Below are 11,389 nucleotides of genomic sequence, written 5' to 3'. Positions count from 1 at the left end.
CATTTTCACCAGGATTTATTGTTAACATTCTAGATTTGGGCCATTCTAACAGATGTGCAGTAGTATTTAATTTCTGTTTTAATATGCAACTCTCTAATGACATTTGATGTTGAGCATCTTTTCCTACTCTTATTTACCACCTATGTATCTTCTTTGATGTCTTCTTCAGTCTGCCCATTATTTAATTGGGTTGTTTGCTTTCATATTGTTTAGGTTAGGCTTGATTTTACAGAACTCTTTTCCCAGTACATGAGGCTGAATCAAGCAGCATGATTGGCCCTGGTTTGTGTTGTTTGGCTCCAGAGACTCTCATGGGTCAAGCTATAGCTATATAATCGATACCCACATTACAGAATCAGTTTATAGCATAATTTAAAGCCTCTTGATCCAAGAGTCAGTGACAGAAAAGGTTTTTAACTTCACCAGTAATGAGACATAATGATGCCATGTGTCTCCTGAGTGGTATCACTTCTGTGGTACCCTTGCCTATCAGAAGGAGCATCAGACAAATCAAAACCCAAGATTATTCTACACAAGACTGCCAGTACTTTTACAAATGGTTTCGATCAGGAAAGAGTCAGAATGACAGAAGACTGTCTGAGATTAAAAGAACTAAGGAGATGTGACATCTCAATGTAATGTATGATCCTGGATTGGATCCTAGAATAGGAAAAGAGCACTAAAGAGAAGGACATTGGCAAACTGTGATAAATTCTGTGAATAGTTTAGCGAATAGTAGTATATCAGTGGTAATTTCCTGGTTTTGATCTTTCTACTAGAGTTACATAAGAAGTTAATATTTCGAGAAGCTGCCCGAAGGGTTACAGAAATGCTTTGTACTATTTTTGCAACATTTTCGAAAGTATGAGATTACTTCAACCCCCCCAAAAAAGTTTATTTGTTTTATTTATTTTTCCCCCCAATTGAAGAGGGAAGTTTCATAAGGCTTCTTTCCAGCCCCTTTTGCGCAATCTGGAGAGCCCGGGTCAGCGTTAGGTGGGACCCTCTGTAGCGCACTCCCTTGGCCAGGGCGGTGGGAGGGGTCGGGACTGCAGCTCCACTTCCGAGAAGCACTGCCCCCGCCCCGCTCCGGCCCGCTGTCGCCTGCCGCCCGCCCTCTGGCTCTTGCCGCCGTCATGCCCCGGGCCGTGCTACCCAAGCTGCTACTGCCACTGCTGGGCCTTGTCGCTGCCACGGTCGCGGGTAAGCTGCCCCTTGCCGTGCCCCGGCCCCGGCCCGAGAGCCAGAACAGCGAGCCAGCAGAGACTGTCCACTGCCACCCGCACCGGGGCGGCTCAGAGGGGGTGCACCTGGGCGGGACATCTCGCCCTTTTCTGCACGCACACCCCAGGCTCCCCCTTGGACCCTGCTATCTGGTCATATCCCTATTCGCCCCTCGGGGTTCCGTGGGTCTCCAGAGAGCGCCCCGAAGGGAGGTGGCGGAGAACGTGAGGGCTCCTTCCCCAGTGCCTACAACTTCAGTTCAGACCCCACTCCGCGGGGAGGGCCTCCGGAGGGACCCCGCCCCACACCCCGCAACCAGGCTGATTGGCCAGAGAGCGGAGGGACTCAGATCTAGTCCCTCGACCTGAGTAGTTTCAGGCACATTTGGGTCATTGAGAAGCGAGAATGTTGGCAGCTGAGATTTTCCCCAGCTAGGGCGCAGCGTGGGTAGGGGGTGCTGGGAGGAAGTAAGCCCTCTTTAGCAGGCGCCAGTTGTTTGTCCAATTGGTTGGGGCTCAAGTTTTTGAAACGGGAAAAGGGTTCAGCCAAATAACCCCTGGATGGAAGAGGGACGTGTACATGCGAGAGTTGGATTCCACTAAGTCGTGATTTAAAAAAAAAACAATCATCAACAAGAAAAACAACAAAAAACTTTGCGGCAGATACAGGTACTTACCTATAATTCTAACTACTCCAGGCTGAAGCAGGAGGATCCAAAATCCGAGGCCCGCCTCTGCAAGTTAGCAAGACCTGCTTGGTCTCAAAATAAAAAGGGATTGGGATGTAACTTAATGGTGAAGAGCTTGCCTAGCATGCGTGAGTCCCTGGGTTTGATTCCCAGTACCGCACACAAAATAAATAATAAAATATTTGATCTGCTGTTGTGCGAGTGACATATGAAAAATTACACAATTAGTCATTTCCAAAATGAGTCCTGAAGAAAATAGACAATTCCGTTGAATATGTGTCTTAAACAAATTTTCTACACAGTGATGTTAAAAATATGTTGATGGGGAACCTCTGGGGAAGACTTTCATCCAAAAACACTATTGATTTAACAGTTCCAGGAATTACACAGCAAAATAAACAAGAACTAAATGCTTGCATTGGCTTGAACAAAAGGATTATGCAAGAGATCCCCCCCCCCACACCAATTTCACTGCCTTTTTTATAACTTCCTATGAAGTCTGCTGACAGGCAGGAATATTTTAAAGGCCCTCAGAGATGGAAGTGGCAGCAGAGTAAGCAGCTAGAACTTGCTTACAAATTCAAAGCTCCTCTCCTGAAAGCTTTTGTGGACCAGCATTTATGACCAGTTATGCCATCTGCTACCAATTGGAGGAGCAGAGCAAGATGTACCAGTTTTCACAGTTCAACCCATACATCTTGTGTCTAAGTCAGGCTGGACTGGAGATTCTGTGAAGGCTGACCTGTTTCTGAATTCTCCTTATGCACATCCTCCTGAGCCAGTCACATCTGAACTCCCATTGAACCACCCTCTGCAGTGTTATACATTTGTACTTCAGTCAAAAAAATATATGTGTGTGTGTGTGTGTGTGTGTGTGTGTGTGTGTGTGTGTATATATATATATATATATATATATATATATATATATATATATATCTTGACAGATTTTGAAAGAGAATCAGTTTCCAGATTTTGGTATCTTTCCTTTTCAGAGAAGCTGTTTTGACCAGCAATAGAAAACAAACTTTTCTTTGGCAAGTTATAGTCTTTTCCTTTTATAAGTCTAGTGTGGATAAATAGAGTTTTTGAGAGCTTTAGAAGAAAGAAGTGCATGTTGAATAATTTCAAGCTATAATCAGCTTCTCTCAGGCGCTTTTAAAGATTAATCTAGAAAAAGTATGAGCTTTGCCCTTGTTACCCAACTTAACTGCACTTGAGTAACACGGAAATAATACCTATTTCATAGGGCTGTTATGAGCACTAGTGAGAACTCTGTGGATGGTGCTTATTAACATGGTAAAACTTGATTTCCTTCCCTTTGCTAATTTCATCCAAATGGCAGGGTAATTATTGCAACTGGAAAACATCATGTGAGTTCTGCTCTATGTTGGATGTTTATGGTTTCTGAGCACATTCACATTCTTTATAATGTTGTAAGGCTGAATAACTGGGATGCTTTTCATCACAGTATCTCACAAATCTATCCAGACAAGATCAGGAATTACATTTGGCTTAAAATGGTTTAGAACTAAGTATCCAAAGAACTTGTCAAAGTTATCACAGAGTTAGCTGAATGACAACATCTTAACAGAAAATCTCTTATAATATTAAAGTTTAAATGTAATGTTGAAATAGAAATCATTGTTATTCTTATCGGTTATTTATTTAGTGAAGGAATCTTACATTGTTCTTAGTTATTATCTTAAAAGTCACAATGAGATGTAGCTCAGTGGTAGAGCACTTGCCTAGCATGTGTGAGAGCCTATGTTTGCTCCCTAGCACTCAAAACAAAAACAAAAACAAAAATACAGTGGACCAGACATTCAATTTCTAAGTAAAGTTATGATATGTCTTTTAAAAGCTCTGTAATGGATTTTCCATGTAGTATATGATCAGCATATATCTTTTGGGTCAGTGATTCCCATGAATGGCATGGGACAAGTGTATATAAATTTTTGTTTTGGTATTTTTGTTTTTGTTTTTGTGCTAAGGATGAAACCCAGGGTCTCAAATAAGCAAGCAAGTGTTGTACCTCTAACTACATCCCAAGTTTTGTGTCAGAATCTAGATTTCTCATTTTGAATTGCCATGACTTTAAAACTAGATGAGTTGGCTTTCCCTCTCTCCCTAACGTCATCTCTTACATTACAACACTTCCTGACATTCACCCTGTTTAGCCACACTGACCTTCTGGGAACACTGACACCTCTGGTCCTTTTGCACAGAATATTTCCCACTTGTCCTTGGCATGGCTGCCCTTTCTTCACCATTCTTCACATGATCTCTGTTCATGTCACCTCCTAAGCCCTTCCATAAACACCATATTTTTCTGTTCCATCTCCATGTTGTAACTGAAGCACTTTCAAATGCATTTTGTTTATTCATCTGTCCTCTTGCCTGTTACTTGTCTTACTAGAATGAAGATCCAGAACAGCGGGGATTTAGTGTCCTGTGGATTTGTTTTGATTTGTGTCTTCGTGCTTTATTCTAACTTATAATAAAATAGTGAAAAATTGTGGTGAATGGTTTGAAAGTAGAGGATAACTGGATTATACTTTCTTTCAAATTATGTTACTTCTGCAATGAACTCATCTCATAATTGAATTAAAAACATTAAATCCTCTTAAATCTATCAATGCCACATTTTCTGACCCTTCTAGGTAGCAAAGTTGTTTCAGGGGAGCTTCTCTCAGATTAAACATTAGAATATTTTTGTAAGTTTTGAAATGTTAATATTTTTCTTCCAATAAAAATGTGAATTTAAGGGCTCAAGAGGTAGCGCGCTTGCCTGGGCATGCACGGGGCGCTGGGTTCAATCCTCAACACCACATAAAAATAAAGATATTGTGTCCACCTAAAACTAAAATAAAAAAAATAAATATTAAAAAATGTGAATTTAAGTATTATTTTAAGATTTCTTTCATTGTTGAGAGCTTTTAAGAATTTACTTATACGCTGAAAATCACGTGTTGAAATAGTTATCTTTCACAGTTTTTTTATTGTACATGTATTTTATTGATTTGGTGGGTGGGTTATTTTAGATTTTGAGAGCAAACCTTGAGACTGGGGCTGGAGATGTGGCTCAGCGGTAGCGCGCTCGCCTGGCATGCGTGCGGCCCGGGTTCGATCCTCAGCACCACATACAAACAAAGATGTTGTGTCCGCCGAGAACTAAAAAATAAATATTAAAAAAATTCTCTCTCTCTCTCTCTCTCTCTCTCTCTCTCTCTCTCTCTCCCCTCTCTCACTCTCTCTTTAAAAAAAAAAAAAAAAAAAAAAAAAACCTTGAGACTGAATCTGTGAGAGCAGACCAGTAATGCCCAGTGAGAAATGTACAGATGAACACTGGCCACCTCTTCTATGAAAGAGTATCATGGCAGCTCTTCTGCCAAGTGAGGGGAGAAGATGGAGGTGGGAATCTTGGAAGCTAGGCTGGGAAGGAAGATGCTGAAAAGAGAAGGGGTGTCGGAATAGCTCAACTCCCTTGGGATTCACGCAGACCTTGCAGCTGAGAGCACAGCCACAGGACCTCTGGATTATTATAAATCCAAACAGCCCCTCCTCTTCTGTCCTGCCAAGTTGTCCTTATGAAGATAAGTGGCTGCAATTCTCTTTCTCTTTTCTTTTTTGGTACCAGGGATTGAACCCATGGGTGCTTAACCACTGAGCTAAATTCCCAGCCCTTTTTATTATTATAATTATTATTATTATTATTAGTAGTAGTAGTAGTAGTAGTGGTAGTAGTAGTAGTAGTATTTATTTTGAGATAGGGTCTTGCTAAGTGAGGCTAGCTTTGAACTTGTGATCCTCCGCCTTACCTCCCAAGCTGCTGGAATTACAGGTGTGCACCACCACACCTGGCTACAATTCTCTCTCTCTTTTTTTTTAATTCCAGAGATTCTTCTTTATTTTTGTCTACTATCTACCTTTTATTTTTATTTTTTTAATTTTTGAGTTTTTAAAAATAAATGACAGTGGAATGCATTACAATTCTTGTTACACCTATACTGCACAATATCACCAATTCGTGTCTTAATAGCAGAGGAGCAAAGGTCTTTTTATTGAGAAGGAAAGAGAAGAACATTTTTATTTTATCTATGTTAATATTTAGAACAAGCATGTTCCAAGGACTGCTTCCTCTTGTGCTGTGCCAGGCTGTTAAAAAAAAAACAAAAACAAAACAAAAAAATAGCTTATAAGGAAACAGAATTTTAGTAGACTTGACTGGTTATGCAAAATTTCCTTGGGATATGTCATTTTATTCTTTTAGCACAGATAATTTTAGGCAGAGGAAACTTTTAGAGTTCAATATAACTTCAATTTTTCATCAGATTCCTAAGTTTCTGTACATATTTTTTAAAAAAAATATTTTGTTTTAATTTTAGTTGGACACAATATATTTATTTTATTTTTATGTGGTGCTGAGGATCAAAGTCAGTGCCCTGCACATGCTAGGCAAGCACTCTACCACTGAGCCACAACCCCAGCCCCATCTGTACATATTAAATTAATAGAGGGGATTATAAAATTATAAAATCCCTAAAAAGTCATTTAGGTCATTATTAACAACCACCTATCTTTCAGGATAGCTGTTAAAAAATAAGACTAATAGAAAACCACTTTGTGGAGAGCTTTGTGGGCAGGTCTTTAATTATAACAGGATTAGAGCAAAAATACTTAGCATTGAAGATAACTTACTTGGGTTAGCGTTCTGCTCATGAGGTGCATGAACCTCAACAACTATCCTCACAGGAGTTCTCCAGCCTCTTTTTTTTTTTTTTTTTTTTTTTTGTACTGGGGATTGAACTCAGGGGCATTCAACCACTGATCCATATCTACAGCCCTATTTTGTATTTTATTTAGAGAAAGGGTCTCACTGAGTTGCTTAGTGCCTCAAAGTTGCTGAGGCTGGCTTTGAACTCATGATTCTCCTGTCTCAGACTCCCAAGCTACTGGGATTACAGGCGTGCCCCACAGTGCCTGGCTCCTGCCTCTTTTTAACACTGTTCTTTTCAAAATAAATATATATCTTGAGTAATGCCTAAAGCTTATTTCTGGGGCACACACTCTGACCTAAGTATTCATTGTTGAATTAACTGGAGTTACAGCTAATGCTGGAATAAGCCTATGAAGGCAATTAAAAGTTTTTGGAGAAGTCAATAATCTATTTTCTGTGTACAGCTTTTTTTTTGCTTTCAGACTTATCACATATGATTTCATTATTCCTCAATGATCTTTGATAACTAGCTATCATTGTCATCATCACTTTGTCCCATCTCAGGGGCCTTATTTTCACTATTCTATCTAACCTACATCTCCATATGACTTTTTCCTTCAGCTTCTTCAGATCTTTGTTTTCTTTATAATGTGATCTTTTCTAGACACTGTTGTAAAAGTGCAACCCAGACCCTGACCACCACACTCATGATCTTTTTTTAAAATATTTATTTTTTGGTTGTAAATGGACACAATATCTTTATTTTATTTTATGTGGTGCTGAGAATAGAACCCAGGGCCTCACATGTGCTAGGAGAGAGCTCTACCGCTGAGCCACAACCCCAGCCCCACACTCAGGATCTTGCTTCTGTTTCTTTTCCTTTTTTCTCTTTCTCCTTAGTACTTAATCTGTGGCTGCCGGCCTCTAAGATGGCCCTCAAAGATTCTTACCTCTTCATATTCATATGTGTGTGGAGCCCACTTCAACATTGTATAGGGCTTACTTGTATAACTGTAATAGTTTAATTTTATGTGTAAACTTGACTGGGCTACAGGATGCCTAGATAGCTGGTATAACATATCTCAGTGCATCTGTGAGAATGTCTCTGGAGAAGATTGGTACTACCCTTTATCAATGTGGGCAGGCCTCATCCTATTGAGGATCCAGATGAAACAAAAACTGCCCCTCTGCTAGAACTGAGACATCCATCTTCTGCCTTCAGATATCATATAGACATCTCTGGTTCTTGGGCTTTTAGATTCCAACAATATCCCCCACCATTCTCAGGCCTCAGACTAGGACTGAATTACACCACCAGCTTTCCTGGTTCTCCAGCCTGCCATATGTATCTGTCATATATATATATCTACATCTCTCTCTCTTCTCTCCTCTCTCTCTCTCTCTCTCTCTCTCTCTCTCTCATATATATATCTACATCTCTCTCTCTTCTCTCCTCTCTCTCTCTCTCTCTTTTATTGGTTTTGTTTCCCTGGAAAACCTTAATACAAGAACCGATAGGATATTACAGAAATAATGGAAGGTAACAACTGAGGCTGAATTATATAAGGCATTGCACTTGTACCTTGCTCTCTGAATTACTGAGTCTGGAAGAAGCTGTGTCATGGGGATCCTCTAGCACCCCTGTGGAGAAATCACCTAGTGAGGAACTGAGGCCTCCTGCCCACAGCCAGACCAGCTCACCATCCTTATGAGTGATCTTTCTTGAGGCTGATCTTCCAGTTACAATTTAGTGTTCAGATGACTACCGCCCTTGGCAACACCTTTTTTTAAAAAAATTTTTTTGTAGTTGTAGATGAACAGCATGCCTTTATTTATTTTTATGTGGTGCTGAAAATCCAACCTAGTGCCTCACACATGCTAGGCAAGCACTCTTGCCTCTGAGATCCAGCCCTAGCCCCTCTTGCCAACATCTTGACTGCAACTTTATGAAAAACCCCAAGCCAGAGTCACCCAACTAAGTATCTGCTTCCGAATTCTTGACTCAGAGACTGTGAGATATGTTTCTTGCTAGGCTTGGTGGCACATGCCTGTAATCCCAACAACTCAGGAGGCTGAGACAGGAGGATTGCAAGTTTGAGACCAGCCCCCAGCAGCTTTGTGAGAACCTGTCTCAAAATAAAAAATGAAAAAGACTGGGGGTGTGGCTCAGTGGTTAAGTGCCTCTAGGTTCAATTCCCAGTACGAGAGAGACAGAGAGAGAGAGAGAGAGAGAGAGAGAGAGAGAGAGAGAGAGAGAATATCTCTTGTCTTTTGTTATCATTGTTGTTGTTTTTTTTTTTTTTGTCTTTTTTTTTCATTTGAGGTATTGGGGATTGATCCTAAGGGTACTCAACCACAGAGCTACATTCCCAACACTTTTATTTTTAATTATGAGGTCTCACTTAGTTGCCTTGGCTATTCTTGAATTTGAGATTCTCCTGCTTTAGTCTTCTGAGTAGCTGGGATTACAAGTATGCATCACTGTACCTGCTATGTTTCTTGCTTTGAACAGCTGATTTGTTACTAGCAATAGATTGTTAATACACTTCTGTATGTGTGTGTGTGCACGCGCATGTGCCAGAAATTAAACACAGGGCCTCATGCATTCTAGGCAAGTGCTCTACCCCGAGCTACATCCCCAACCCTAACCCATTATTTTACTTATTCATCTTGCTTTTATGCATCTGCTTCAGTTAGAATATAAGCTACATAAGGGCAGGAATTTTTTCCTTTTTAGTTCACTGTGGAATCCCAAGCACCCAGAATATCTTTCTCACTACCACCCAGAGAAGTATTGTTATCCCCTTTTTAAAAATAAAGGGCGTAGTAAGGTTAAATAACATACCCAAGATCGTGCCGTCCAAACTAGACTTTTCCCCAAGCCTCACGTGCACCACCTGCACTGTCCCACTTCTATGCATGTTCAAGATAGCAGCGTAAGCTGGATGTGGTGGTGTATCTGCAACGCCAAGGCTGGGGCAGGAGGATCACAAGTTCAAGGACAGCTTTGACAGTAGGACAATAGTAACTAATGAGGGTACTAATGAAGTAATGGTCTCTGCTGTCATGCAGTTAACAATATAATAGGGGAAACAGGATAAGTATCAGACAACTACTATATAGAGCAGGATTTGATGAGTGCCATAGGTTGTATACTGGCTCTCAAAGGGTAGCACAATTCCTTTTCCAAGAAGAATGACTATCTGTGGTTCTGTATAAGTACCTATGGTTTGTGCCCTACTAGGTGTACAACCCTAGCCACAACCAATCAAAATAAGGCTAATTTCTTAAATTAAGCTAGGCAGGCAGCCCAAGAGGGGACTTGGTATAAGAACTTTTAAGAGAGCTGGGCACAGCAACATGCACCTGTAATCCCATCAACTCAGGAGACTGAGATAGGAAGATGACAAGTTTGAGGTCAGCCCCAGTGAGGCCTTTAGCAACTTAGCAAGACCCTACTTCAAATATGAAAAAATAAAAAGGGCTAAGGATGTAGTTCAGTGGTAAAATGCTCCTGGCTTCCATCCAAGCAAACAAAACAAACAAACAAACCCCCAAAACCTAAGAAGCTTGTTTGTTGAGATAGTGTCCTATTACAATAAATCTCGATCATCTGGGGTAACCTGAACATATATTTAGTCCTTGTAATCAGAAAAGCCTTCTTTTAATTTTTTTATTTTTTTTAGTTGTAGATGGACACAATACCTTATTTTATTCATTTTTATGTGGTGCTGAGACTTGAATCCAATGCCTCATACATGCTAGGCAAACACTCTACCACTGAGCAACATTCCCAACCCCCAGAAAAGGCTTCTTATTCAAAGTGTAATGAAAAGTTCTATAGTAGTTCAGAATAATCAGAGGTATGAGGAGGGCAAGGGTTGAACACTTTATGGAGAATTGACACATGAGCTTCCACTGAAATAAGCATATACTTTAACCAGTATATTAGAGGTCATTTTAATTCATAAAGTATAAGAACTACATTTATACAAAGAAGTCATTTGTTTTGCTTGATTTGGGCTTTGATTATATTTCTATGTACTAATAATTAGACATGCTTTATTTCACATAAACAGTATTTTAAACGTTCTTCATTTTGGTATATTCTAGAGGTACTTGTTATCAGCAGAAAACACTATCTGTAGTTTTGACTAGAAATAACATTAGGGAACACTTCTCAACCTGTTTTAGAATGTCCAGTGATTTATAAAGATGCTCAGGTGTCATTAAACATGCTAAAAGGATATATTTCCATTTCAATTTTCTTTAATTCCACAAGGCTAAGGAAAAAAAGAGCAGCAGGAGGGATCAAAATAAACTAGGATAAGGGGGCGGGGAGAGAAATAATAAATAATAAAAGCTTACAATTCAGAGAGCCACCATTATGATTTTCAGTTTGAGTTTCATTCTGGAAGTGACTGCTTGTTTTCTCTGTCATGACCTAATATGTCACATTCTATGGTGGCATGGAGAAAGAGGGAGGGAGAATCCTGTCTTTATATTTTTGTTCACTCATGCAACAAGTATTTGTTGAGTTCTTACGAGATGCCTGTCTGTGATATTTATGGCATTCCTTCTGTCTGGACTTTTTCCTTTTTGCATGGAAACTCCCATCTATCCTGTGAGATTTAGCTCAAATATTGCCCACTTTTTGAAACATTCTCTTATTCCACACAGTTATATACTCCTTCTTCTCTAGTCTTATAATATTTATCATATCTTTTCATACCTTTTATGTATATCCATTTTACTCTTTC

The 11,389-nt window shown here is 39.9% G+C and overlaps 1 protein-coding gene across 1 annotated transcript in view; it reads left to right on the top strand.

Moving 5' to 3' along the window:
- Positions 1 to 1,088: 1,088 nt before the first annotated feature.
- Positions 1,089 to 11,389, top strand: part of Cd302 (CD302 molecule) — a 32,616-nt gene continuing 22,315 nt past the window's right edge. Inside the window, exon 1 of the mRNA XM_026393094.2 lies at positions 1,089 to 1,203. Coding sequence (XP_026248879.1) covers positions 1,137 to 1,203 — 67 coding nt within the window. The 5' untranslated portion in view covers positions 1,089 to 1,136. The remainder of the gene's footprint in view (positions 1,204 to 11,389) is intronic.

The sequence above is a fragment of the Urocitellus parryii genome, chromosome 1, assembly GCF_045843805.1.
Source record: "Urocitellus parryii isolate mUroPar1 chromosome 1, mUroPar1.hap1, whole genome shotgun sequence".
NCBI classification, from domain to species: domain Eukaryota; kingdom Metazoa; phylum Chordata; class Mammalia; order Rodentia; family Sciuridae; genus Urocitellus; species Urocitellus parryii.
The sequence above is the reverse complement of the archived record's forward strand: the minus strand, read 5'-3'. Positions and strand labels throughout refer to the sequence as shown.